The sequence below is a fragment of the Hypomesus transpacificus genome, chromosome 6 (genome assembly GCF_021917145.1).
Source record: "Hypomesus transpacificus isolate Combined female chromosome 6, fHypTra1, whole genome shotgun sequence".
Lineage (NCBI taxonomy): Eukaryota > Metazoa > Chordata > Actinopteri > Osmeriformes > Osmeridae > Hypomesus > Hypomesus transpacificus.
Genome location: NC_061065.1, coordinates 8,539,949 through 8,566,124, shown reverse-complemented (window position 1 = coordinate 8,566,124; position 26,176 = coordinate 8,539,949). Strand labels below are relative to the sequence as shown.

General features: G+C 44.2%; 3 protein-coding genes across 5 annotated transcripts; 2 read left to right on the top strand and 1 right to left on the bottom strand.

Moving 5' to 3' along the window:
* The first annotated feature begins 638 nt into the window (after positions 1 to 638).
* On the top strand, positions 639 to 7,568 carry max (myc associated factor X). 2 transcript variants are annotated; one of them, XM_047021991.1, is made up of 5 exons: positions 639 to 834; positions 1,244 to 1,270; positions 4,393 to 4,500; positions 5,619 to 5,757; positions 6,130 to 7,568. In XM_047021991.1, the coding sequence occupies exons 1-5, from the start codon at positions 799 to 801 to the stop codon at positions 6,315 to 6,317; spliced, it is 498 nt and encodes a 165-aa protein (XP_046877947.1). In that variant the 5' UTR covers positions 639 to 798; the 3' UTR covers positions 6,318 to 7,568. The 2 variants fall into 2 exon arrangements, with proteins under 2 accessions (XP_046877947.1, XP_046877946.1); XM_047021990.1 differs by lacking the exon at positions 1,244 to 1,270 and having other exon boundaries at positions 640 to 834.
* A 755-nt stretch (positions 7,569 to 8,323) lies between these two features.
* fntb (farnesyltransferase, CAAX box, beta) lies at positions 8,324 to 16,094 on the bottom strand. Its single transcript, XM_047022050.1, has 12 exons — positions 15,848 to 16,094; positions 15,131 to 15,195; positions 13,727 to 13,799; positions 13,101 to 13,192; positions 12,479 to 12,625; positions 12,231 to 12,314; positions 11,275 to 11,361; positions 10,890 to 11,019; positions 9,690 to 9,822; positions 9,213 to 9,324; positions 8,838 to 8,952; positions 8,324 to 8,701 (listed from the first exon to the last, which is right to left on the bottom strand). The coding sequence occupies exons 1-12, from the start codon at positions 15,944 to 15,946 to the stop codon at positions 8,573 to 8,575; spliced, it is 1,266 nt and encodes a 421-aa protein (XP_046878006.1). The 5' UTR covers positions 15,947 to 16,094; the 3' UTR covers positions 8,324 to 8,572.
* rab15 (RAB15, member RAS oncogene family) lies at positions 13,806 to 23,064 on the top strand. Of its 2 annotated transcripts, none has more exons than XM_047022052.1 (7): positions 13,806 to 14,526; positions 20,695 to 20,755; positions 21,148 to 21,208; positions 21,390 to 21,467; positions 21,903 to 21,992; positions 22,097 to 22,162; positions 22,621 to 23,036. In XM_047022052.1, the coding sequence occupies exons 1-7, from the start codon at positions 14,490 to 14,492 to the stop codon at positions 22,777 to 22,779; spliced, it is 552 nt and encodes a 183-aa protein (XP_046878008.1). In that variant the 5' UTR covers positions 13,806 to 14,489; the 3' UTR covers positions 22,780 to 23,036. The 2 variants fall into 2 exon arrangements, with proteins under 2 accessions (XP_046878008.1, XP_046878007.1); XM_047022051.1 differs by lacking the exon at positions 13,806 to 14,526 and adding an exon at positions 16,359 to 16,729 and having other exon boundaries at positions 22,621 to 23,064.
* The last annotated feature ends 3,112 nt before the right edge of the window (positions 23,065 to 26,176 follow it).

The following is a 26,176-nucleotide window of genomic DNA, read 5'->3' as shown; positions in this document are numbered from 1 at the left end:
GTGTCAGCGGGGAGGGGGTCACTGGCAGATGCTGGTGGCCTCCTGACCCGGTAAGGGAATGGATGCTTCTCTCTGCTTGTTTTTACACACTTGCTGATCCACTGTTGCAGCAACCAGCTCAAATAATCCACTGTGTAAGCTCCTTATCTAGAGCACAGTTTTGTGAAAAAAAAGCTCAGATTATTCCCATTTCAGTTAGCAACCACCCCCCACACATCTTCTGGAGTACAGTTTTAAAATCACTCAATACTGACCAAGTATGGGCATTAGAAAATAGGAGAAATTAGACAGGGAGCAAAGAGATGTGTCATATACAACTTCTACTGAGAGCAATTAACCACATTATGAAAGAAAGAAATGAAGCAATAAATAAATAGATAAATACATAAAGAAGGGATTAAAAATGAAAAGAAAGAATGACAGGACCCATTTTAGCAACTAACAACAAAACTACAAGTGCCGACGCGCATCAGGAAATAAATATATAAATGTATGTCACACTGACGCAATGATTCATGGGAAATGCAGTTGATATGCATTTAAAATGAACTGAAATGACTTTGTTAAAACTACAATTTCCAGAAAACCACGGAAAATCGCACAGGCGTGTCACGGAACGGTGGATGTCCGTGTGGAAGAAAGTCACGTGTAGATAGCTGGAGTTCGTTGAATCTCGATTCGTTGCTTTCTGTGTAGGATACCAGTTGGTCTGGGCATACGCTTTATCGTGATCTAGGTGTTTGCTTGATGTTGTTTTTGAGCTGCACGTTCCTTTAAACCCCACCACTTCATCAAAGAATGAGTGATAACGATGATATCGAAGTCGATAGTGACGTGAGTATATCATTTTCCCTGTGTATCTAGAAAGCGTCCCACCCTGGTCCTTAATGATAGTTCTAGCTAGCTGCTACCCCACATTAGCTATGTTTTCGAGACTAATTAGCTTAGCTGGCTAGCTAGGCTACCTATTTCATACCCAAGTTGGTAATATTATCAGACTTGCTACTAGTTTGTTTGCTAACTACAGTTGTTGTCTACTGCACAAAAAGTCTAGCTACTGTTGAAGTCTGACAGCAGTATCCACATTGTTGGGCGTATAAAGGGTACTAACAAGGTAAATTAGTCATGGTTTCCAGTCGATGGACCAAAGCATTAAAACTACATAGGTAGGAAGGTAGCTAGTTGGTCACGTTTGGGGAACAATTGTGGCTACAATTGTACTTTCTGTTCTGTTCTCTTACAGGAAGAATCACCAACATATCACTCTGTGGTGCGTAATGAAGGGAGAAATGTTCCAAAGCGACTTTATTGTAATAATGGAATGTATGCATTCTATTAGCTACTGTCCTTTGGCAATAGAAAGGCATTTGTCAACCTTAGCAAGCTGTTACATTTCAGTTGTTTTGTTGGCACATTAGATGTCATAATATTTGATTGCAGCCTCTGTTATAAAAAACTCAACCTTGTTTTTAAGGTCGCAGTAGCTTATATTGTATCGTACATACAGTGCATAACTAACGTTACAGCAGCACGTTCTGCAGAGCGGGGGTGGGATTGGAGCTGTGCTGTAACTAGCCCAGATATCCAGCTTTAGTGCTCATTTTTGCATTAGAGCTTCCCTCGGTTGACCGACCATCTGATCATCCCCATGCAATATATAATGAGTTATATTCTGCTGTATCTAGAGTTGAAAACACGGCATAGTTAGCAAGCTATTTATAGAATAAATACCATAATAAATGTCATGAATAAAGCTTCTGCTTCCCACATTTTGCGGTCTTTTTTATTAACGTACCAATTGGTCATCTTTTTAATTTTTTGGGCCATTTGTAGTAAGAAGTCACACATTCTTTTGTCCAAATGTATATTTATTGAACCAGCTATCAGGAAGGGAGTCGTTGGACCTTTTCTTGTGTTTTGCAGCCAACACTAGTGATTTGAGAGCCATCTTTTCTCGACAGGCCAGTGAGCTCTGGCAAGCTAAATGAATGACGTAGCCACGTCGCATACCGGCGAGAAAAAACCATGCACGACGGATTTTTTGTTTTACCGGAAAAAAAAGATATTTTCTTGACAGTAAAAAAAAAAAGAACATGGCCTTGCACATAACAGATTTGTAAAAATATTAGTTTAACAAAAGGATTTATTCCGTTAATTAGCTACATCACATACACTTGTATGCATTGGTCTTATTTTTTATATGGATAGATTAGAAACTATAGAGAGAAGTCAGACGATTTTGGCTTTATTGTTTATCATGTTTCCTTACATATATTATGCCTTGCATAGACTTAAGCGACGTGACAGGTTTTATTTTTTCCATTGGTAGTTCCCAACCAAACCTTTATGTTAGGCAAGCTCATTAGCGGAGACTCCTACAGGTTAGAAACTATTGATTTAGCCTGGCTATTCTGATCGAGGCTTGCTGGGCTATAACACCCACTCATAACAGATGTGTTTTCTTTTGCCCACAGCAGCTGTTTGTGTTATAAGTTCTTTTAAACTTGGATTTCTGTCAATAATTGGCTGTTTTTAGGACAGTGTACGTCGTGCTTCACTTTAATGGAGCTCTGAACACTTCTGTCACTATGTAAAAGACCATTGCTGGTATTAAGAAGCCTCTCTTCATCTCCACCTATGTTAATTTTATGTAATATTTTTCAGGTATGAATAGATTGACAGATTGTGTAGCTGGACTGCCACTAAATAAAGATGATATCACTGATATCAGTTTTAACATGTGATGTTGCACACTTAGGAAATGATCGGTTTCTCATGACTCATTTGGATGGACTGAATGCTAATATTTAGGTCCTGGAAAGAATTAATTCAACTTAAGAATGGAGTCCAAAGTGTGAATACCGCAGCAGATGGCCGTTGCGTGTTTGTGCGCCAGGTGACTCTAATGGCTGATGACCACACGCCATGCACTCCCTACCCATATTTTTGGTGTCTGGCATGCAAACGCACTGCCTCGTTTCTGCACATGAAGGACAACGAGACAATCCTATGTAGGCCGTTGGACATTTTCCCCCACCTCATCATCCTCGTTTACCCTGGAGCTGTCTTCTAAATGCGCTGATCTTTTCCAACACACATTCCCTCACCAGGAATGCTTGAAAATGTCAGTTTGAGTCCTAATTGTATGTGCCGTTAATGCTAGGTCACGTGTGTGTGTTTACACTGGGCCAGATCGAGGGGTTGGGCTGGTCCCAAGCTTGTGGGAGTAGTGTTGTCCTTCTGAACGGTAACACGGTCGTCCTGAACGGTTCAGGCGGCGATTGCGCAACAGGGAGCAGCTGTCTCCTCTGCGTTTTGAGTCAGGTGCCTAGTCACGACATCTCATGAGATCAGACAACACCCTGGAGTCCAGACTCCAGTTAACTCCCTACAAAGCCTCAACTGTCATTGGAATATCTGATGGTTTAGTTTCATTATGCTGCCAGTCAAGTTTAGCTTCAGGTTCAGTATGTTCAGAACCTGTCTGATGGCGGTGTTGATCACGCCAGGAACAGGTTGCAGTGTCATTGATGAGCTGGTATAGTGCTCTCTGCCTAGTTTCAGTTATGTCAACTTGGTGGCCATCTTATGGTCCAGCCTGAATGCAAATGTAGGCGGTGTCTGTTGAGTCCTAGACAAAACAGCAGTGTTGGAGCTAAGGTCTATTTTGCCCTCAGGGTCAAAGTATCTGGAAACAAGTTGTTTTATACACACACTGTAGGGAAGAAGACAGAGAGGTATTATGTTGTTGCTAAGCGGCCCAACCAAACAGTTGGCCAACAGGAAGAATAATTTCATAAACATTTTCAATCCAAAAAAGATTCCCAGAGACCATTTTATATCAAGATCAGCTCTTTAGGTCAATTGAGTTTGTAATTTTGGCTATAATCAAATGAGCCACAAACGGGATCCTCTTGTACATCTCACCCTGACTGAATGGGTTTAGTATCTTCATCCTGGTGTGGTCATGAACTAGGCCACCAGGCCAAGCCTGCAGGGCCACCCAGAGACAGTGGTGTTGGGGGCATAGGACTGCACCAGGAGAGAGACTGCAGGGCAAAACCAGACACACATTGAGACTGCAACTGACGAGCTCCACCGGCATAGGATAATGACAAGAGGCCAGGAGCCATTTAAATGCCGAACCCTCAGATCTGTATGTCTGTCTGATGTGCTATCTTATAAAGAATGCTAACCAGTGACACCAGCTACGGCCAGGACTATGCTACACAGCAGCAGTGTCCTAGCTAGTTGGCTGTGGAGGGGGGCTCTTGCTGGAGGGGACTGGGGACGACGACAGCTGGAGTACCAGGCTGTGTGTGACTATCTCCCTCCGCTCCTGTCGATGGTCTGCTGCCTGGCTGAAGCCCCCTTGTGACTCTTTCATTGCAGGCAGACAAACGGGCACATCACAATGCGTTGGAGCGCAAACGTAGAGACCACATCAAAGACAGCTTCCACAGCCTGCGGGACTCCGTGCCCGCCTTGCAGGGGGAAAAGGTTGGTAGAGCCTGGCTTGGCCTGTACCACCTGCCAGGCAGCAACACCAGGGGCGCTGCATCACTGATGGGGATGTGTGAGAGGGGGGGATGTGTGAGAGGGGGGGATGTGTGAGAGGGGGGGATGTGTGAGAGGGATGGGAGCTTCCTCTTTATGTCAGCTGGACATAGACTTAGCCCCAAATGTTTAGTGGATGTTATTCTTTTGCCAAGGTAATAATCTTACAGCATAATATGTAATTGCACTGAATTATTGTGTGTGTTTATATGATCATCTGTATTGGTGTATTGTTTAACTTTTTTGTAAAAACAAACAATGTGTTAAACTTTGAATGTGTAGTAGTCAGAGAGTAACACACAAGGAGAGACTAAGGCATGAGTGGAGGAACTCAAGTGATAAGGCCTAGATGCTGCCTATGTTCAGGAAACGATTAGAAGAAAATGTGTTCATATTTCCTGCTTGGATGTCTTTCCCATCTAGGGCATTGCAGAGTCAAATAGTTGTCTTTTAAACTGTCCAGTCTGTCTCCGTTCCTTCTCTGAGTCCCCCTGACTGAGGAGGAGGGTTGGGGGACGGGGACGGGGGGCGGGCTGGGAGGAGGGCTGTTAAGGGGGATGTGCAGGTGTGTGCTGGTGACCTCTGTTCACAGATATAGGGTTAGAGTGTTGTTCAACTCTCTCATATGACTAGGTCAGCACAGTCTTAAGGGGAGGGGTTACTGTCAGCGTAGAGGAACGGGGTGATGCAGACATCCAGATGGACAGCTTGTTAAGGAGAGGGAGAGGGCTGGTCTTGTTCATACAGATCCTGTGTAATGTTGTGCAGCCTCTGACTGACAACATTTGAATTGTATTGAGAAATGGTTGATTATGCTGAAGTTGTTGGTATGGAATCAGTGAATGTTTTAGGTGCATAGCGTAAGGTATGTTTATGATTGTTAAATTGAGTTTTTGATTTTATGGCTGTACGTTTATTATTTACAGACTTATCTGTGATTGTTTTCTAGACTGCATCCTTGTGACTTGAGGGCTAGTTTGATGACAGGCTGTGGTGTTAATGTGTTAAGGACCCTTCAACTTTTTGTTTCTGATTGGAGTTTTCCCCTTTGTTGCTGACAGCAATCTATCAAACAGGCGTCCAGAGCTCAGATCCTAGACAAAGCCACAGAATATATCCAATATATGAGGCGGAAAAATCACACACACCAGCAGGACATTGACGACCTGAAGAGACAGAATGCTCTTCTGGAGCAGCAAGGTGAGTCAGTGTGAGGGACAACACTCCACCTGGCCACATCCCATACTTACAGTTTGCTCCTGTGAGGCTTCCTCCATTGAGGCATCTTTTTGTCTCCGCCCCATCTCCCCCACCCCTTGCCTTCCTCCGTCTCTCCGCCCATCTCCCCCACCCCTTCCTCCCGTCTCCCCCACCCCTCCCTCCCTCCCGTCTCCCCCACCCCTCCCCTCCCTCCCGTCTCCTCCACCCCTCCCTCCCGTCTCCCCCACCCCTCCCTCCCGTCTCCCCCACCCCTCCCTCCCTCCCGTCTCCCCCACCCCTCCCTCCCGTCTCCCCCACCCCTCCCTCCCGTCTCCCCCCACCCCTCCCTCTCTCCACCCCGTCCCCCTGCAGTGCGGGCGCTGGAGAAGGTGAAGGGCTCCACTCAGCTCCAGGCCAGCTACTCCTCGTCAGACAGCAGCCTGTACACCAACCCCAAGGGCAGCGCCGTGTCCGCCTTCGACGGAGGCTCTGACTCCAGCTCAGAATCGGAGCCGGAGGAACCCCCCAACAGGAAGAAGCTTCGTGTGGAGGCCAGCTAGAGAGCAGCGCCACCTCTGGTCTGGAGGAGTTCACCGCTCTCGGAATTCACACAACCTTCCCCCTCCCTCCTCGCTGGGCATGCTCTAACAGGAGGCGGTCCGTCCCTCAGACCCCCCCCTCCCCCTCACTGATCTGTCCCCCTCACACCATCTGCAGGATGAGGGAAGCCAGCAGGGCGGAATGAAGAACGATTTAAATCTGTGTCGAGATTCTGTTTTTCCTTTCCCTCTTCACTCCTCCTCCATTCCTTTTCTCTTCCTCCTTTCTCTTCTTTTTGACTCCCCGATATTGGTATACATTCAGCAACAACAACAATCCCATACCCCAAATGAGGCAGCTTTGCTACGTAAGGACTTGATGCTTGCGTGACCTCGTCGCTCCGTCCTCCCGGCTGAATCAGGGGAGATGGGCGGCCGAGGTCCACTCCTCAAGCACTGCTAAAGTGTAGTTTTTGTTTTATTTTGTTGGATTATCTTGATGAGAACCTGTTTAGAAAATACACACACGCCTCAAAGAATCGACCTGATGGAGAAGTTTACCTTTTTAAACATTTGTAGCGTACTTTTCCACACAAGAATGTGAAAATACTTTGATGAAAACGAATATTGATGTAAAAGTTTGAACCCACCTCAGGCCAACTAGATTGCAGATGTTTTCATTTTGACACACTTGTTAGGTAAAAAAACAAATATAATCCCCATTAGTTGAAATTGATGTTTTGAGAAACAGGAGAGAATTCCAAACTTGTATTGTATTTTGTCTTTTAGCTTGAACTAGTGAATGAATTTAGGTGGCTGAAAATATTTAGGCATCTCAATATAAAAGGCATTGATTGGATGTTTTCAAGTTCTCAAAAATATGTTATGCATTTTTAGTATTCTTACAAATCATGGGAAAAATACCAATTTGCCACTAGTAGTTTTCCTTCTGGGTATAAAATAGGTATTGAATGTCACAAGGTAGTTGAGTATGGGGGAGGGGAAGTCCTGTTGTGTTGTGCTTTACACCGTAAAATCTTAATGTTGCTGACTCCCCAAGGATAAAAAAGAAAGCAGTTTGCTTATCTAGGAAATCTGTGTGTATGTGTATCTTTTCCATTTTGAGTATGATTAGTGTATACTGAATAGCTCTGTTTGTCCGATTCCATTCCATGGAAATTACAGGTATGTTGTACATACTGCCAACAATTGTCTTGGAAGTCGAGGTCTACCTCTACTAGAAGACTATAAATAAAACTATTTTATCCTTTACCGAGGCGTCTGATGACTGGTTTTCTGTGAGATGTTGGCAGCCAGTTCTGATAATGTGGCAGATGAGTGAGATAAGGACTATGGAGGACAAAGTGCCACAATGAATTAAATAAATACACCATTAAATAAATACACCAAATAATTACTTAAATGTGTCATTAATTCATTAAAATAGAAATTAAATACATAAATGTGTTCCTAAATGTCATGAATTAATTAAAATACCAATTCATATATAATTATTTCACTAAGTATTTCATGGTCCATTTCCTAATGCTACATTTCATGCTACATTTCACGAGTTGTGCTGCAGTGCTTCTTTAATTGAATAGGACTCTGAACTGTCCAGTGTTCACCCCAGCAGTACAAGCCGTTTGAGCTGGTCTGAGCCTGGCCAGAGCCCTGTTTATGAAGTGTGCAAACACTTTCAGGTTTTTCTTGTTTCTCATGCAGCAGGGTTGCTGGTTACCATGGTACACTTTGGGCATATCCAGGTGTAATTATACAAGTGGTTTGTCCTTTCAGATGGCACATTCTTCCCTCCACTACCTCTGCTCTGGAACACTGAGGGCTGTTTGATTTGCACCACCCAGAAAGGAACAGACACCTTCACAACCATCATTGCTGCCTTGAAAAAGTGCTAAGTTTACCCACAGGATCCCAGCTCAACTTAGTTTTGCTACATCACAGTTACAGGATATTTGACCCAATACTTAAAAATAAGGCAAAGTTGGAAGCAGGATGCAATGCAGTTTGTAGTATACATTTTTTTTTAATTAATAAAAATCTAACTGACATAAGGTTTCAAACAGAAATCACTGACAACATTTCCACATGAGTTGGTCTTTATTTGAATAGCCCTTCTATCCCATACCTCTCCTCGTCTGCAGCAGACCAGTCAGAGAAAGGCGACGTGTTCGCTGGCACCCCTGCAGACAGTTCCAGTTACCTCAGCGGTTACACACAACGGACACACCCTGAGACGGCTACAGGGCTCCAGGGCCTTAGGATGACCCAGCAGTGGGAGCCTGGTTGTGGGCCTGGTCAGGGACAAGGACAGGCAGCTGGTGGAAGTACCGCAGGGCCCGAGCCACGTTCTCGGGACAGATGTTGTAAACCGGGTGAGTCGGAGCCTGGACAGGACCAGAGAAAACACACTTTTATCATACCAGGTTCCACCACGGGATGATATCATTCATGGCCGATATTCTAGGTTGACATATCCAGAATGAAGAAGTCTGCCTGGCCAGAGCCCTGGAGGAATCTCACCAGTCGGTTTTCTGGACGGCCCACGATGAGCTCGTTGTGGCTGTCCATGTTCCCAAAGTGCTGTGCCACTGACAGGCCGCTCAGGCAGTAACACGTGTGATAGAAATCTCTAGACCTGGTCACACCCGGAGGGAGAACATCCAGAATGATGTCATATCGTCATTGAGATGATCTTGTTGCACTGTCTGGTAAATATAAGGAGAGCTACCTGGCACACATTTTTGAAGAAAAGTGGTTAACTGTGAACTTCTGATCCTTGATTATTTGCTGTACTTACTACCGGCACTTTGAATGCATGTAATATCCATTGGCAGCAGCGAGTTCCATGCTATGACCCTGTATCTAGGTGTGTGTGTGTGTGTGTGTGGTACTGACTTGCCGGGCTTGTCCAGAAGGCCTCCCGCTGGATTCTGACAGCACAGAAGGATGTACTCCTGCAGAGCCTGCTGCTCAAACATCCACCTCTCCATGCTCAGGGTCGTGTCCCCTGTACACACACACACAGGAAAAACATCTCTACGTCTGGAACAAAACAATTGCATTTAAATAATGCTAGGAATTATTTTTGCAAAAGCTATCATCCAAATTGTCAGTCAACGGCGCTCTTCCAAGCTATACCCCAGGCCGGAATAAAATCTTGTTTATAAAAGGCTAGGCTAGGTAGGGTACCTTCTCTATAGAAGGCTAGGCTAGATAGGGTACCTTCTCTATAGAAGGCTAGGTAGGGTACCTTCTCTATAGAAGGCTAGGCTAGATAGGGTACCTTCTCTATAGAAGGCTAGGTAGGGTACCTTCTCTATAGAAGGCTAGGCAGGGTACCTTCTCTATAGAAGGCTAGGCTAGGTAGGGTACCTTCTCTATAGAAGGCTCTGTGAAGCAGAGGCAGCAGTCCTGCCTGCCAGAAGGAGTAGCAGCCGTCGACCAGCTTGTTGCAGCGCCCTTGGAAACCTCCCTCGAAGCGCATCTGTTTGCTGGCCACCCACCGCTGAGGGTCAGGAACAGGAAGAAACAACAGTCACTCAACGGCAGCCAGTATGGATGACACACGGCTCCAAGTAACATGCACCACTCAGCACTTACATACACTACATGGCAATGCTACTCGCATGGGTTATGGAAATGAGGCATGCAGACGAGATATAAGGATAAGAGCGTCGAACTGTATGGCTCACACACAGGCCTCTTCAGCTTTCAGTGAGGCAACTAAGAGAGGGGGGGTGGGGGCGGTTAAATCCCATGAGGCCACAATCGGAGGAGGAGGGAATCTAAATTGATATTTGGAAACGGGGAGGGATCTGGAAAAGGTTTCCACAGCAACCAAACCTAAATCAAAAAACTGAATTGTGATTTTGAACCAGGTTTAAATACCAACTGGACACTTGTGTCTTTTAGTGCAGGGGAGTGACAAACAAGTCTGTTACAGCAAACCCAAATGAACAAAACTTCAAAAGAAAGCTGTTCAAAAAGGAACGGTTTGGTCCAACAGAAGGTCACTGAGACCTGGAGGCTCCCAGAAGTCGGATGACTCACTAGCAACTACAGCACTGCAGCAGAGCTCCCGATAGGTCATTTAGCTGATCTGAGAGCAGTTCTTCAGCAGGCGGCTGTGATGTATCCACAGCAACTGTTCTAGGACCAGGGCAGAGGTTTGATGTGGGATTGAGAGAGGATGCAGGGAATTCTGCAGAGGGTATTCTGGGACTCTTGCAGCAGCCTCTGGTGTCTCCTTTCAGCCTGGTGGTACTGGCACAGACTCTGACATAGACCTGTGTATATCCTCTCCCAGTCTCTGTGGTGAACATCCTATGGAGGCATCTCTAAATCGGATGGTCCCAGAGGACATGACATGAGACACCTCAGCAGAGGTCAGGCAGTGCTGGTGTAGAAGGAGCTGTGTACAGGGGAAGCCAGTCCCTCTACACTTATAGCCAGTAGTACAGTTCCATCTCCCAAACAGGGACTCTTATCAGTGATACAACACCACCAGCACCGGTGAGCAGGGATGTGAAGCAGGGGGCTATCGTGATGACGTGAACGCGTGGTCTCTCTCACCATCAGGGTCTTGAGGTCCAGCATGTGTTCCTTCCCCAGGATCACCATGGTAGCCGTGCCACAGAAGGTGTACCCTCCGTGGGCCTCCAGGCCCGGCACGCCCCCTAGACCCCCCTCCCAGTTTTGACACCTGGGGGAGCAAGCAGAAAGTCACACGCCATCATCTCACTGGACCAGAACACTGGTTTACGATGGCTTGATGTGTGGTTCTGGTCTGTCTGTGTATCAGATTTGTAAAGGGTGATGTGGTACACGGCTGTGTCGCCATCTACCCTAGGGGAAGACTAAACAATCAGTTTTTAATCCATCCCTCCATCTGAAACAGGTTGAAGCAGATTCTTGATCACTGGTGAGATGAGGATGAAAACGAGGGGGTCCTCTCTACCTGAGGATCCAGGTGGGCGTGTCCTCAAACAGTTTGGCCGTGAGGATGTTGGTGAGCGATGCTACCGATGCGGCGCAGTATGCACTCCTGCCAGAAACACAGATAGTGGTGGGCATAGGTTTTTTTTATTTTTTTATCTAGATTAATCTCACTGTAATCTTGGAATGAATCTAGACTAATCTAGATTAAAATGGCTCATTTGAATTCCGCCGAAGGCATTCAGAATGTGTGCTACCCAAATAATGACTAAAAGTACGTCTTTGAAAACGGGTTTCTCGAGCCGGGTGAGCGAGGAGATTAGTTAGCTTGGCTAATAAGAGATGTGCGACGGGGTGCCTCGGTTGCACTCAAACAGTAGTTTGACGACGAATCTTCCCCTGCGCTACATCAGTGCTTGGCCCGGCATCTTCCGCATTAGCTAAGGGATGCTTTGCGTTTAGGTGGTATTTGAGACTGGAAAAACTGGTTCAGTAAACTAATTCTGCATCGCACAAGGTGCAAACAACATTAGTCTTGTTGAGGTCTCCATTGGGAAGCTTCTTAAAAATACATTTTCCCTGAAGCAAACCCGACGGCTTCATAGCTGCTTCCATGTTAGCACGTCACGTTTGATGTGGTCATTTCATACACAAGGAATACACACAGGTTCAAAGACTCATTCTCGCCCCCTACAGTGCAATTCGGCTAGGTACACATCCTCGCTAAATTACCAAGGTGAAAGTCATTTTTCAACTTTCAGAATAGATCAACGGCTATGTATTTTTTATTGCCCGATAAGAGTCTCACGTTAACGCCTATAACGGCCCACTACTAAGAAAGAGACAAACAAAGATACACAAAGTGACAGAGAGACACACGCACACAGTGACAGAGAGAGCTAGAAAGACAGACAGACAGCGAGGGTGTAGGGTTCTCATCCCCCCAGACTCCGCCGCAACCATGGCGATAGTGCTCACCTGACATCCACCTCTCCTCCTACGTGCATCACAAAGGAACCATCCGGCTGCTTCACCGACAGCAGGAAGTCAAGCAGCTTCTCTCTGGAGAGGAGAACACAAAAAGAGAGGAAAGAGGAGAAGGAGGATTCCAGAATAGGAGAAAGGAGGTAACTTAGACACATTAGTGTGAGTGCTAATAATTGGATCAGCAGTCTTCCACAGTCCAATATCCCAGGTTGTGATTGGACCGTCTGGGCTGTACTGACCTGTTGATGACGCTGTAGGCCTCCTCGCTGCCGAGGATGCAGAGGGCGTTGACAGCAGCGTAGGTGGGTGCCAGGTGGGCGTGCTGGCCTGGACCCCCGGCGAAACCCCCTGTGGGGCTCTGGCATCGGGCCAGGAACTGGCAAACACTGAGGGGCACAGTGGGAGGAGTTACACACTGAGGGGCACAGTGGGAGGAGTTACACACTGAGGGGCACAGTGGGAGGAGTTATACACTGAGGGGCACAGTGGGAGGAGTTACACACTGAGGGGCACAGTAGGAGGAGTTACACACTGAGGGTGCACAGTGGGAGGAGTTACACACTGAGGGGCACAGTAGGAGGAGTTACACACTGAGGGGCACAGTGGGAGGAGTTACACACTGAGGGGCACAGTGGGAGGAGTTACACACTGAAGGGCACAGTGGGAGGAGTTACACACTGAGGGGCTCAGTGGGAGGAGTTACACACTGAAGTGCGAATATGAATGTAAGATATCCACACTTTAAAGCATATAGGTATGATGGTTAGGTGTCCACATACGTTTGGCCATGCAGTGTGTGTATATGACTGTGTGAGTACATGGGTGTTTGTGTGTGTGTGTATATGGACAGGAGTATCTGACTCTGAGGCGATGGTGGAGGGGACAGGCTCTTCCAGCAGCTCCAGGCTGTGAAGGATCCAGTAGCACAGCCACGGCCTGCTGGCATCCAGACACTGCAGACAGAGGACAGAGCGTCACACTCCACTCAACACACCCCACTCAATACATCATACCATACTGAATACACCCCACTAAACACACCATACCGTACTAAACACACGCCACTCAACACACCATACCATACTAAACACACGCCACTCAACACACCATACCATACTAAACACACGCCACTCAACACACCATACCATACTAAACACACGCCACTCAACACACCATACCATTCTCAACACACCCCACTCAACACACCATACCATACTAAACACACCCCACTCAACACACCATACCATACTAAACACACCCCATTCAACACACCCCACTCAACACACCCCACCACACCAAATAGACCACTTAATGCACCAGTGAGCACAAAACACACACTCAGATATCACTGGCCAGTATCAGGCCATGGTTCGGTTCTAGTTCACACTGGTCTTTTGTTTTGTCAGTTTCATGCAGGTATTGAGTGGTTCTGCTCAGCTTCATATTGGTAAATGTTGACTGGTGGGTTACTGGAGAAGATGTGCTACCTCATACGCATCAGAGAGGTGACGTAGACCCTTCTTGAGATACTGGTAGTGCTGTTCCCGCAAGAGAGTGGGCCTGGACAGAAAGATACACAGGAGATCAATACATGGGCTCAAGGTTGCCAGCAGCTAAAACAGAGAGAGGATGCAAGTCTTGATCCAACAAAAGCTTTGTTCTGAATCCTAGTGAACTGGTCAACAAAAACTACGGGTGCCAAAATCAAGCCTGACTATGTTTGATTAATATCCAGCCTAGGACATACAATTCTTACAGGAGATCAGTTTATTAATCTTCTGAGGGTATCTTCAGTCAGGCTACACACCTAGCTCAGATTTGTTAACATCCAGATACGAACAGCTGCCACAGTCACATCCTTTCCCCACAACAGAGTGTGTGTCTGTACGTCTTAAGTTCACATCCCAAGCCTATGAGTCACAATTAGCCCCTGAAACTCCAGCCTCTCCCTGCAAGTAACCTTTCTGTGGAGGTGCCTGTAAGCTTGTGTAATTAGTATCTACCTGCTCTGGGTTAGTCATGGATCAGCTGGCATAACATTATCTCACAGCCGACAGGATTTAAAACAACAATAACAGCCTTAGGGCGGGGCCAGGACCAAACAGAGGCAGTTTACAAGGAAAACCAGGAGGCCTCTCTGAATCCCTCAATCCTTCAAGTCATCTATGGACGTCAGTGTGTGTTTGAATGCATCCCTATTTATTGCTCTCCAGATGTGGTCCTCAGCCCTTCCTGTTTAAATGAAGATGGATGTGCAGGGAGGCGAGGCAGTTTGCTTGTAAAGAAGGTAACCAAGCAACAAGGCATGACACACATGCAGCATGGACATTATTGGAATACAGTGCATTGCTATGATGACTCACATTAATAGCGACTTAATAGTGTAAAATGAAATACAAATACAAGTATACATTCAGTGCCAAATGGTTGTCAAGGAAACAGGTGAGACAACCAGTTGCTGGTTGAGTGATAACTAAATGTTGTAAAGTAAAAACTATTGTTGTGGGTACAGGGATTTACGCAGTGATTACAAAGGATTTTGATTGAAAGCTACAATTAATTATATTATACGCCCACCAAAAGAGAATAGCTGAAATGCACTCTGCACGCACAATTACTAATTTTGCTCACAGTAAATTATATGGTGGTGAATATTACCCATCAGAGCTTGGAGATAGTGAGGTACTTAAGAAATCTGGCATTGCATTGTTTCTCATATGCGCCTTTAAAGAAAAGCCTTCTCCAGTCCTTCAGAGATAAACTAATTTGATTCAGTTGATTATCATTGTAATTTGCTTCTTTTTGCCAATTGAACTTCATCGAGTTTATACGCTTTTGTAAATGTTATGGATATAATGCAAAAACAAAAATGAACGCTGAACAATACTTACTGCGGTAAGCTGTGTATTTGCTGGTAAACACTGATTACTTCTTGAATACTGCGTTCGACCTTTTTCTAGATAACGCAAACACGTGGGAGTAAGTGAGACACAGTAAACTAAACACAAAGTGGATTTCACAGAGGCATGACAATGATAACTGACAGAAGCAAGAACATTTCCTTTAGAACATCATTTAGTGGCGCCCCGGTGGCTCACGGGATCCGTGAGGTAAACACATGAGGATGAGGCTTCGGTTTGATTCCAGCTCGCACCCTTTGCTTGCATATCAACCATCATCCCTTCTCCCCTTTCAGACTACACTGTCACTTTAAAAACATACCAAAGGCAGAAATGCCCCCCAAATCTTTAAAGACACATCCTTTAACTAACTTTAGCACCCCCTTAATGCATCCATGCATGGATCGTAAAACCATGTCTGAGATGAATCAGCTAAATTAGTTCAATAACAGCACAGCCTTTAGTTAGCCGTATGACGTTAACACATGGACATGCAGCTCTCTATTTTGCTAGCCCAAAACATTTAGGCTGGCTAAACCATGATGGTGCCAACGGATTTCACTTGTGGTTTCACTATTACTGCTTTGTGACCCGTTTTTAAAGACGGCTGTCATTATGGGAAACAGCCATTCAGTCATATACTCAAACTAACTACAATATCTTACACTGTTAGCAAGCCATTAAGCTAATCTTGACCATCTGGCTCACCTGCTCCACTGAAGTCACGGTTTCCGCTCCGTCGTCTGTGAATAATTCTGAAGTGTGACACTCGCCAAGGCAACGTAATGTCGGGGGTATTGTCTCCATTATAATCTACTTTATGAAGACTACCCAGCAACGTCTCATGTAATTAGCTTTTTATAACAGTTTAGTTGTTAACAAGCTCTAGCTTCGGTATCTCAATCAAGTAATCATGGGATTTCCTGTAGTGGGCGGGGTTACGGCAAGTTGGATGGGACAATCTTTAAAACGCACACATCTCGCGTTGCACGAAAACACGCTGATTGATAGACTTAAATTGAGCCTTTGTCCGGCAGTTGTAATATAACAACATTTATAGACTAGATATTAATTTGAACACATAGACTTGCTTTGTACGAATATCAGCCCTCCATCCAAACAATAAAACATAAAATAATAATAGGGTTGGGTCAACAGTCCCTCCTACATTATTTTATTACCCATCTCGTCAGTGATGTCGAAAGAAAAGCGGATACTGCCGGGCGCATCCTTGCCACCGCACCCATTGATACTCTGGGTTGGGTGGGAATCTGGACAGTCCCCGCTTTGTTGCTGAAAGATAGCAGGCAGCAGCACACTTACACAGATGTAGCACAGAGACACATTTTCTTTCCGAAACAAAGAGTCACTATTTATTTTACATTATCTGCAGACATGGGATTCATGTGGGACAGTCTTGGTAATTTGTCGCTGAGCTAGCTGAACGTTCTTATTTCTAAGACACTATGGCTAAGCAGTATGATGTGCTCTTCCGACTGCTGCTTCTCGGAGATTCTGGGGTTGGAAAAACATGTTTATTATGCAGATTTACCGACAACGAATTTCATCCGTCTCACATCTCCACAATTGGTAAGCCCGGCTTCTTATTTTATGACGTGCATTGTTATTTGTGGTATTTGTGATTTCACTACAATCACGTTAAATGTAACCAGTACTGTCTCTTAAATGTAATTATAGAGCCTTTTCCTATATGTGTCATTGTTCTTTGTCATTCATGCACTAAGTGCATTTAAAATATCACATCCTGAAGAAGCTGGCCTTTATAATGCACCTCTATTTTTAGTACAGCCAGGAAGTAATTCTTAATGTAGAGAGAAAATCATAAAAAGCCAGCTGCAAAACTTGTGTATGTAATGGAAAGTTAATTGTATTGTAAAAGTGTGTATATTTTATTATAATACTGTAAACTGTGCTGCGGGTCACTGTTTTATTCAGATGGACGGTGTAGTTTAGGCTATATACAAGTATAATGAAATATACTCAGTACAATGGAAGTGTAAGAAGGTTTAAGACTGTAACAAAATGGACAACTGTGAGAAATATTGTGGAAAAAATTGAGATCCCTTGTTGATGAACATTGCACATGGAAGTGAAATTGTGATTATAATTACAATTATTATTGTAGTTATTCAATTTGGTTGAATAACACATACTACACATTCTCTTTCAATATAGGTCCACACATTAAAGGACGTGCCTGTTCAGCACTTATAATGGCCGGGTTTCCCAGATTCGTTAAGAAGCTCTTAACACTAAGATCTTCTTAAGAACGTTCTAAGAGCGTTCGAGAGCGCCCTTAGAACGTTCTTAAGACGCTCTTAGCTTTAAGAGCTTCTTAACGAATCTGGGAAACCCGTCCAATGTCATTTCACCTGTTCCTTCTCTTCAGTCACGGATTAGCACCTTCCCTGGAGTGCTTTAATCCTCCGTGGAACCAACCAGACTGTTTCATCCTGAAGTTAATATCTACTGTCATATCTATGTAGTTATTATTCAGCACTGGCCATGAAAAGTACTCGACTGGGCTTTCATATGGCTGGGCTTTCCAGCAAGTGAAATAAGATTGGAGGAGATTATTTCCAGCAGTCCTTTATCTATACTCTGTGAAGCTAGTTTGTGTGTGAGAATGCATATTGAGCTGTCCTAGGCCTCCCTTTGCATAGGAAGTTGCTGTCATTTGAGTGAATTGGTCATATTAAGCTCCAAACATTTACATTTAGTAGACGCTCTTATCCAGAGTGACTTACAGTGTAAGTACAGGGACATTCTCCCCGAGGCAAGGAGGGTGAAGTGCCTTGCCCACAACGTCACAACGTCATTTGACACGGCTGGGAATCGAACTGGCAACCTTCAGATTACTAGCCCGACTCCCTAACCGCTCAGCCACTCGGACATCTGACACAAACAATGCCAAGCATCATCAGCTCCTCCACACATCTTAGTTAGTAGCAAACTTGTTTGTTTTCTACACTAGCGCATCTGCAAAACGCAGACACAACAGTCAGTTACATAACTCAACACACTTACTACTGTGTTCAAACCAGGCACAACTGATCACAGATATTCCCGCAAAACAACAAATCCGCCGTTTCTTTAGGTCACTTAATTACTCAGCTTTATTCAGTCTGCATGTTTATGTGCGGTTGGTTTTTATATAGACAGTATTGATTTTATTCAGACCTTCATTCAGAGCTCTACAGGAGACGTCCCCCTCACACACCAGGACCATCAAGGCACCTCAGGATACAGCAAGAAAGCACAGTAACCACATCTACACACAGCCCAACAGAAATGTGTGTGTCTAGAACAGTTACTTAAAATTAAAATAGGCAAACCTCAATTGGTTTTATTTGCGGATGGCATCAAAATAACGACACCACCTCTTGAATTTTAACCGTTTAAATGCAGTTGATAGCTTTTGAATGGCTGGAGATTATCTTAGGGGCCACTCACAATAACAACTAAGCTGTCATAGTATCCTACTATCCTATAATTACATCTCCTTCAGGCTCCAGTCACAAATTCCTCCCAGCACAGACCCCAGCTGTGGGAATGATTTAGTAATGATATTCAATCACGTTGTGATTCTTAATCTTCCTCTCCTCACCTGAACAGTCTTTAAATGGACTCTTGTGGGCCCCTGGCTGCCATGCAGTGTGTGAGGGATCACTGAGACCCTGCCTCTCCTAAATCAGGGCTGAATAAGCAGCCCTACTTATAGCTGTGACCCATATCTGTTACAGCCCTGGATAGCCAGGGACACAGGCATGGCTTGGAGGGCTTGTTTGAAGAGAGGAGATGCTCCCAGACACAATTCATAGATACTTTTCCATTCAGAAAACTGTCAACTGTCGATGCAGTTGATGCATTTAATCTACGCACTTGTTTAATTCCTTAAATAGGGTATTCATTTGAATGGTCATGTGGTTGCCTTTGAATGACTTGCTGCTTTGTCCTTCCTCAATGTATTTGTCAGATTACGGAGCTAAACTTTCAGTTTACAAATACTATTGTGAGAATGTAGCTGGCAGGCATTAAAGTGCCTGTCAACAGCCCTTAATCCAGACCCAACAACCTCAAACTGTCTGGTCATTAGACAAGTCACTAACATTTCATTGTATGTATTAGCCCCTACACAGCTTCTCCGACTTGCTCATTGTGGACAACTACCATGTCAAATGTGCCTTTCCTTTAATTTGTTGTGACCTTATGGGAATGTTACAGGTTTAAAGTTACAGTATCTTGACTCAGAAGTAGGTATGTTTGGTGTCTGGACTAATGGAAATAATTGCAATGCATTTTATGACACTCAAAGTTGCCTTAGGATAGAAGCATACTTTCCCCTTTGCTCGATTGTGATCCATTCTCATCATCTCAGATACGCATGACAGGCTTCTGACCCCATCTTTACAGAATACCAGGCCTACTACTGTTAGAGAGAGAAAGAAAGAGAGACAGAAAGAGAGAGAGATAGAAAGAGAGAGAGCGAGAGAGACAGTGAGTGCAAGAGAGAGAGGAAGTGTTATAGGGAGATTGAGAGCTAGAGGAAGAAAGAACACTTTTTTTTTCTTTTTTTTCTGCGCTCTCTCCTCCCAGCCCTGGGCGAAGGAAGCCTCTGACTGTGTTGGTGGCCTTTCAGCGTGTCACGGTCTGAATGCTCTCATGTCGAAAGGTACGCCCGGTCCCCTGTGTCAATGGAGCCTCGCTCAATGGAAGTGAAGTGAACTTTAGTCTGGAGAGTTGGAGACTGTAGTGAAGCCGCACACCAAGCGCCGAGTGCCTGTCAACAGCTCTTGTAGATTCTCATGGACCTCTAGCTCAGCAGAAACAACGCACATCCAAAGGGAAAAGAGACCTTTCAGTGATTTAGTCTCTCTGTGGGTCTGCAAATCGATCTGTCACAGTTACCCCTTCACACCCAGTGTAGGTAATGGTTTGTCGTAGCCGTTGAGGTTTAGGTTAATTGGGTTGAACTGGTTATTGATCCCGCAGGTATTGTTCTGTGCTGAAAAGGCAGGTATGTTTTTCTTCCACTCATATCACATTAGCCTGAGAAACGGCTGTCGTGAGTAGATAGGAAAATCACTAAGGAGGAAAAACACTGACATGAAAATGGGATTGGGGCGAATCATAAGCTGTCTACTTTCTCTTCCCCACCCCTCTCTCTTTCTCTCTTTTTCTCTTCTTTCTCTCTAAAGCTCTCCTCTTAAACCTTCTTGGTCTTCGCTCCCCTGTGATCGATACAGTCCTGATCTAAAGAAGATTAAGACATGACTCAACTTTATCTCTTGCAAGGGTGATGGCTGTGCCATCAAATGGATCTCAGTATCTTCGGTGTTAAAAAGCTCAAACCGAGCTTTCACCTATCCAGACATAAGAGCAGGCCACAGAATGCAGACTTCAGTCATGGATTATGGCTTGTTATTATGCATTCTCGCCACACTCGCATAAGCAGGTTGGGAGTGTCATGATGACTCTAATCACTTCCCAGTCTGTCTCAGTACTAAGTGAATGTGCTGTCATCTTCCTCTCAGGAGTTGACTTCAAAATGAAGACTCTTGTCATTGATGGCATCAAAGTGCGAATACAGATATGGTAAGTAGGCCAAAGTATCTGCAGAGGACTAGCCTCAGAATAAGCCTGTCGTCTGGGATGCGCTGTATACTGTCAGAAGCTAAGCTTGTTTGCACTACCTCATACTGTGCTGCTCATGCGAGTGACCTTTAATGCAAATGCACTACATCCCATCTGATAAGCACATTTAGTCTCTGATACATACACCTATGGGAATGATATGTAAAAAAAAAAAAAAGATTTAAACAAATATGAACCCAGTCATGGTGCAAATCAGGAATCAGAATCTTCAGTTTTTACAGAATTAGATCTGAAGAGAAGCTGTGTGTGTGTGCATCACTGTGTGTGTGTGTGTGCATCACTGTGTGTGTGTGTGTGTGTATGGGTGTGTTTTTTCCTTCCCCTTCCTGCAGGGATACTGCAGGCCAGGAGCGATACCAGACCATCACCAAACAGTACTATAGGCGAGCACAGGTAAAACAAACATTTCCTTTTGCATTTAATTCATTTAGCTGACTCTTTTTTTCCAAAGCGACGTACCAATACCTTTCTCCAACCCACGTACCCGCAAAGCCCTTTCACAGTAACAATCCTAACACAGCAGTGTTTTGAGTGAGCCGTCTAACCAAGGTTTGTTCACCCTTCACATCAACAGGGCATCTTCTTGGTCTATGACATCACAAGCGAGAGATCCTTCCAGCACATTATGAAGTGGGCAAGTGATGTGGATGAGGTGAGATCCAGGGCTAAGGGAAGGGATCACTTCCTGTCATCTCCTGTGGGTAAAACAACAATAAGAGTCCTCTTGTCACTGCTTGGAAGAAAGTGACTTTTCGCCTCTTCCCTTTTCTGGCAATTAGAACTTCAAACAAAAATGTCTAACTTATTTGAATAATCATTCCTTAACACAAAGTATTGAAATGAGTGTTCTATTAGGTAATTGGAATAAATTGGTTTAAAAATAAACCCTAAAAATAATATTTTATTTATCGTACTTATCCTCTTCTCAGTCTTAATTTGCCCCCCTCTGCCTCCTGTTTCCCTGACCCAGTTCCCAGATCATTCCCTGTCCTTAATTAAGTCTCATGAAGGATGATATTTCCAAAGATGAGTGTGTCTGAGGGTCTCTCTCTTCCTGTCCCTCTCTCCCTTCCTCATTCTCTTTCAGTATGCACCTGAGAAAGTGCAGAAGATCCTTGTGGGGAATAAGTCTGACGAGGAACAGAAGAGACAAGTGGCCACAGAGCAGGGTAACAAGGTGGGTGTGCCCGTCCACAGCAGACCAGGCCCTGCAGAGGTACTGTGTGATCCTCCAAGACTGCAGAACCATCACTGATCATATTCATGTCGTGTTTCATTCAGCTGGCCAAGGCCTATGGAATGGACTTCTTTGAGACAAGTGCCTTTACCAATCATAACATTACAGAGGTGAGGACTGGTTCGGACAACAGTACAGTACCCATTGTTAGGATATTTGAGGTAGGGTTAAGTTATTTAGTATTAGTCCTTTTTAGTACAATTATCTGTTGTTAAGGGGTAAGGAGTTAGTTGTGTCTGATAGACTACCCCAGTGGTCTTCAATCCTGGTCCTCAGGGCCCACTGTCCTGTATGTTTTAGATGTTTCCCTGCTCCAATACACCTGATTCAAATGAATGGTCACTATCAAGCTCTGCAGTATACTGTAAACGGCCACTCACTTGAATCAGGTGTAGTTTGGAGCAGGGAAACATCTAAAACATGCAGGATAGTGGGCCCTAAGGACCAGGGTTGAAGACCACTGGACTACCCTACGATGATTGCCAAAATGCAGATTTGGAGATGTCCCTTTTCTTGCCTGTGTCTCTGCTTTCCATGTGTTGGTGACCGTGCCTTCGCTCCTCCCCAGTCTTTCACACGATTGGCTGAGCAGGTGCTGCAGGCGAACAAGAAGGACCTGGACCTTCTGAGGACTTCCCTCACCGATGAGCTCAACCTCACCGCCCTGGAGGAGGAGGAGGGCATCTGCGACGGCACCGCTGACTCACAGAAAGCCTGCTGGTGTTAGAGACAGGAAGTTATCATCCGGACATTTGTTATGATTTGGCTCACAGGGGTCAACCACTTGATTTGGTTTGTTTTCAGTTTAAACTAGGTACCGGTATATCAATAGAGTTGCCTTGTCTCTCTCACAATGGATGCTTTGAGCTTTGTAGAAGTATTTTTTCGTGAGTCATTGAAAACGGCTAAATCCATGTACATTGTCCACATCATGCAGGATGTTTTGGCAGGGTGCTGGAACTCCAGGTGTGAATTAATCAAAAAAAGAAAAAGGAATGCAAACCACAAATGTAAAAAAAAAAAAAAACATTGTTCAAAGTGTAAGCATGAATCGCAATCTGCAACATTCCCTTTTTTGAATGGCCGTATCTTTTGCCACAAGAGGGTGCAGTCCGCACCATCAACATTGGGGCAGTCAAGATTGTGTACCTCGTTTGGTTGGTTACAATTGACTGACATTAGAAGCTCCATGGTTGTCTGTATCTATATCATGTGACTGACTTTGTTCATATCAGTGTCCAAAGAATAGCATAGATTTTGTATTTCTTCATCATCGTGGTGACTTGATCATTCCAAGTGGCTGATCCAAGCTTAGAGGCCAACAGCCTTCCACACAATGTTTTCACTGCCTGCTACAGTACCCCTCGGTAATTGTTAACATATCCCTTATCATTTTTTAAATTTCGGTCAAACCTTCCTTTAAGTTAAGTATAATGAACTTCACTTAACAGTGATAAGTCATAAACTGGCAATGGGATTACATTGATAATTGGGAATGGGAAGTGTATAGGTTTAAGAGAACAATGACCATATGACAAACTGAACGTGTTACTATATAGAGGTGTGAAATGTGTTGACATTTGGTATTGATGGTCTAAAATATTTCCATTGTGATTTGGTAGATTATCTTTATTCCATTATATACCCACTGTTTACTTAAGGATTTGGAGGAAATTTCATTCCAGAAATAATTTGCTCTTCATGTAAGTTGACAGAACCAGCTAAATATTTTCATGCGTCCAGAATTAATTCTCATGCATTTCTTTTTATGCAACTTCAATGAAGTTAACATTCAATATATCATTATACAGTTATCGCGTTTGACCAGAGTTGCCTGTTGGGAACCTATATGGATTAATAGGACTAACTTGGCTTCATCTATTGCAACTGATTCAATGTTACTAATCCTACTCAACTGTTTGTGTGGAAGTGATCATGGTATGTTGAATGATACACTGGACTATGCTCTAGATACAAACTGTATCTCTGTGTTGTTTGGTAATTGGGTATTTCATCTCTTTTAGACTACCAACATTGAATTAGTGGAAATATATTATGTGAAACATTGTAATTATTTCAGAAAATGTCAGATGTTGAATAAACCCTTGTAGATAAATGGTTGTGTGCGTCACCTGTGTGGTTTGCCTCCCCTCTAGATGGCAGTGTTGGACTGTCATGAAAGCCTCATCTGTCCTGTACACAGCACTCTGCTGAACTGAACTTCCTTAACAGCTGTAGATCACTGTATTATAAGGTGGTCCTCCTTAATATTCCTACTTATTCTTACTCTGTGTTCAGTAACATGGTTCATTTACATATTACGCAAGGAGAATTCTGATGTTGATTTTGGCGTCTTTGCATGTGCGCCATCAGAACAGTCGGAAGGGTGATGAATATGCATGTAGATGTGTCAGAGCTGTAGCCGTGATGTCTAGGTGACAGAAATGACAATTCTGTATCTATATCAGTGCCGAAGGACACACACACACACAGCCCACAGCTTAGTGACAGTGAGTCATGCCCTGGCTGTGGCCATATCAACGTGGCAGAACTGTGTGACTCTACTGTGATGAGCACCCATCATTTTAAAGCCCCTCATGAACCATCTACAACCACAACTACGCCTCATTAGGCCCACTGCTGACAGCACCTTGAGGAAGGGAGCTAAGGCAGGTGCGAGAGAACCAGAGAGAGAAGGAGAGAGACAGACAGAGAGATAGAGAGACAGAAATAGAGATGTACTGTATAAAAAGAGAAAGAGGGAGAGAGAGAGACAAATGGATAGTGAGAGATACAGAGATGTTGGTAATTATCCACAACTATTTGAGGTAAGTATTACAACTATTTGAGGTAGAGAAGCTTCCGTGATACTCCACCCACTCCTGGCCTTACTCCCTCTCCAGAAGCTGTAATCAAGCACCCTCCAGCCTGCATGTTCCAAAACAACCAAGTTTCCTGTGTTGCTGTCAGAGCCCTGCCAAGCTGGAATGGAACACCACAATCTGATAATACCAAGAGGAGGATTTTTGCACTCATTCAAAATAATCAATGAGTACAACTGTAACTTAACCCAAAGATTCAGATCTTAAGTTTATGTAGAATTACCAGATGATAGATTGTGTGAAAGGTTACTTTTTTTGGAAGAAACCCCACACAACTCCATACAGCACTTGTATATGAAGAAGCGTCTCTTTTACCCAATTGCTCTGAAAGTGCCAAGTCATTGAAAGGAATTGGGATCTAGTCGAGACAAGGTTAAGACAAGATCAAAGCAATTATTACATATATGTGTGGTGCAGGTGTCTGTTACACTCAAGTTGAGTATCACAGAAGACTGGCCCTGAACACAGGAAATCAACAGAGTATATGGTATCACGATATGGGAAGATACAATATGATTAACATATCCTTTGCAGGCACTGAAAAGGACACTGCATGCTAAATAGCTTTTGTTTGGGTCTTTTGATAGGGCTCCCAGCAATGGCCTTGTCGTTCCTTTTCTTTCCCTCATTCAAAGTTGCATTATACACTTCAGCAATATTGTGACCTCTGACTTGCTTTAGTGACCCAGGCCTTTCATAGTCACACCTTACAAAGACCCAACTTATAGCTATGCAGGCATAATTAAAACAGAATAATATCAATTTATCAATGATACAAGAAACATAATAAATAGATAGGCTTTTTTCTCTCCTGGACATAACCAAAGGTTATGTGCTCATGAGCTTAATATTGCAAGGTATAGATCAAACATTGTTTATTATATTCAAAATATTTTAAACAGTATAGAAATAATAAAGTATTCATTTTCTTTAATTGTTGTTAACTGATAAATGGTTTAAGGGCAGACCTCTTCATAAAACATGATGACCTAACATTTGTTCAATCCAATTAGAAACATTCAAAAATGTATGTGTGTGCATGTTGAGGGGTTGGCAGTGACTCGTACTCTGTTTGCCCCTCTCTGCCATCCTGGCACCCCAGGTCCTGGAGATCGGCCCAAGCTGTGCAGGTAGGGGCGGCTGTGTCACACACACACACACAAACACACGCACACACACAAACACACACAGGTCTCTGCTTGACGCCTTCCCTCTATCCCTCCTTTGAGCCCCCATCCCTGA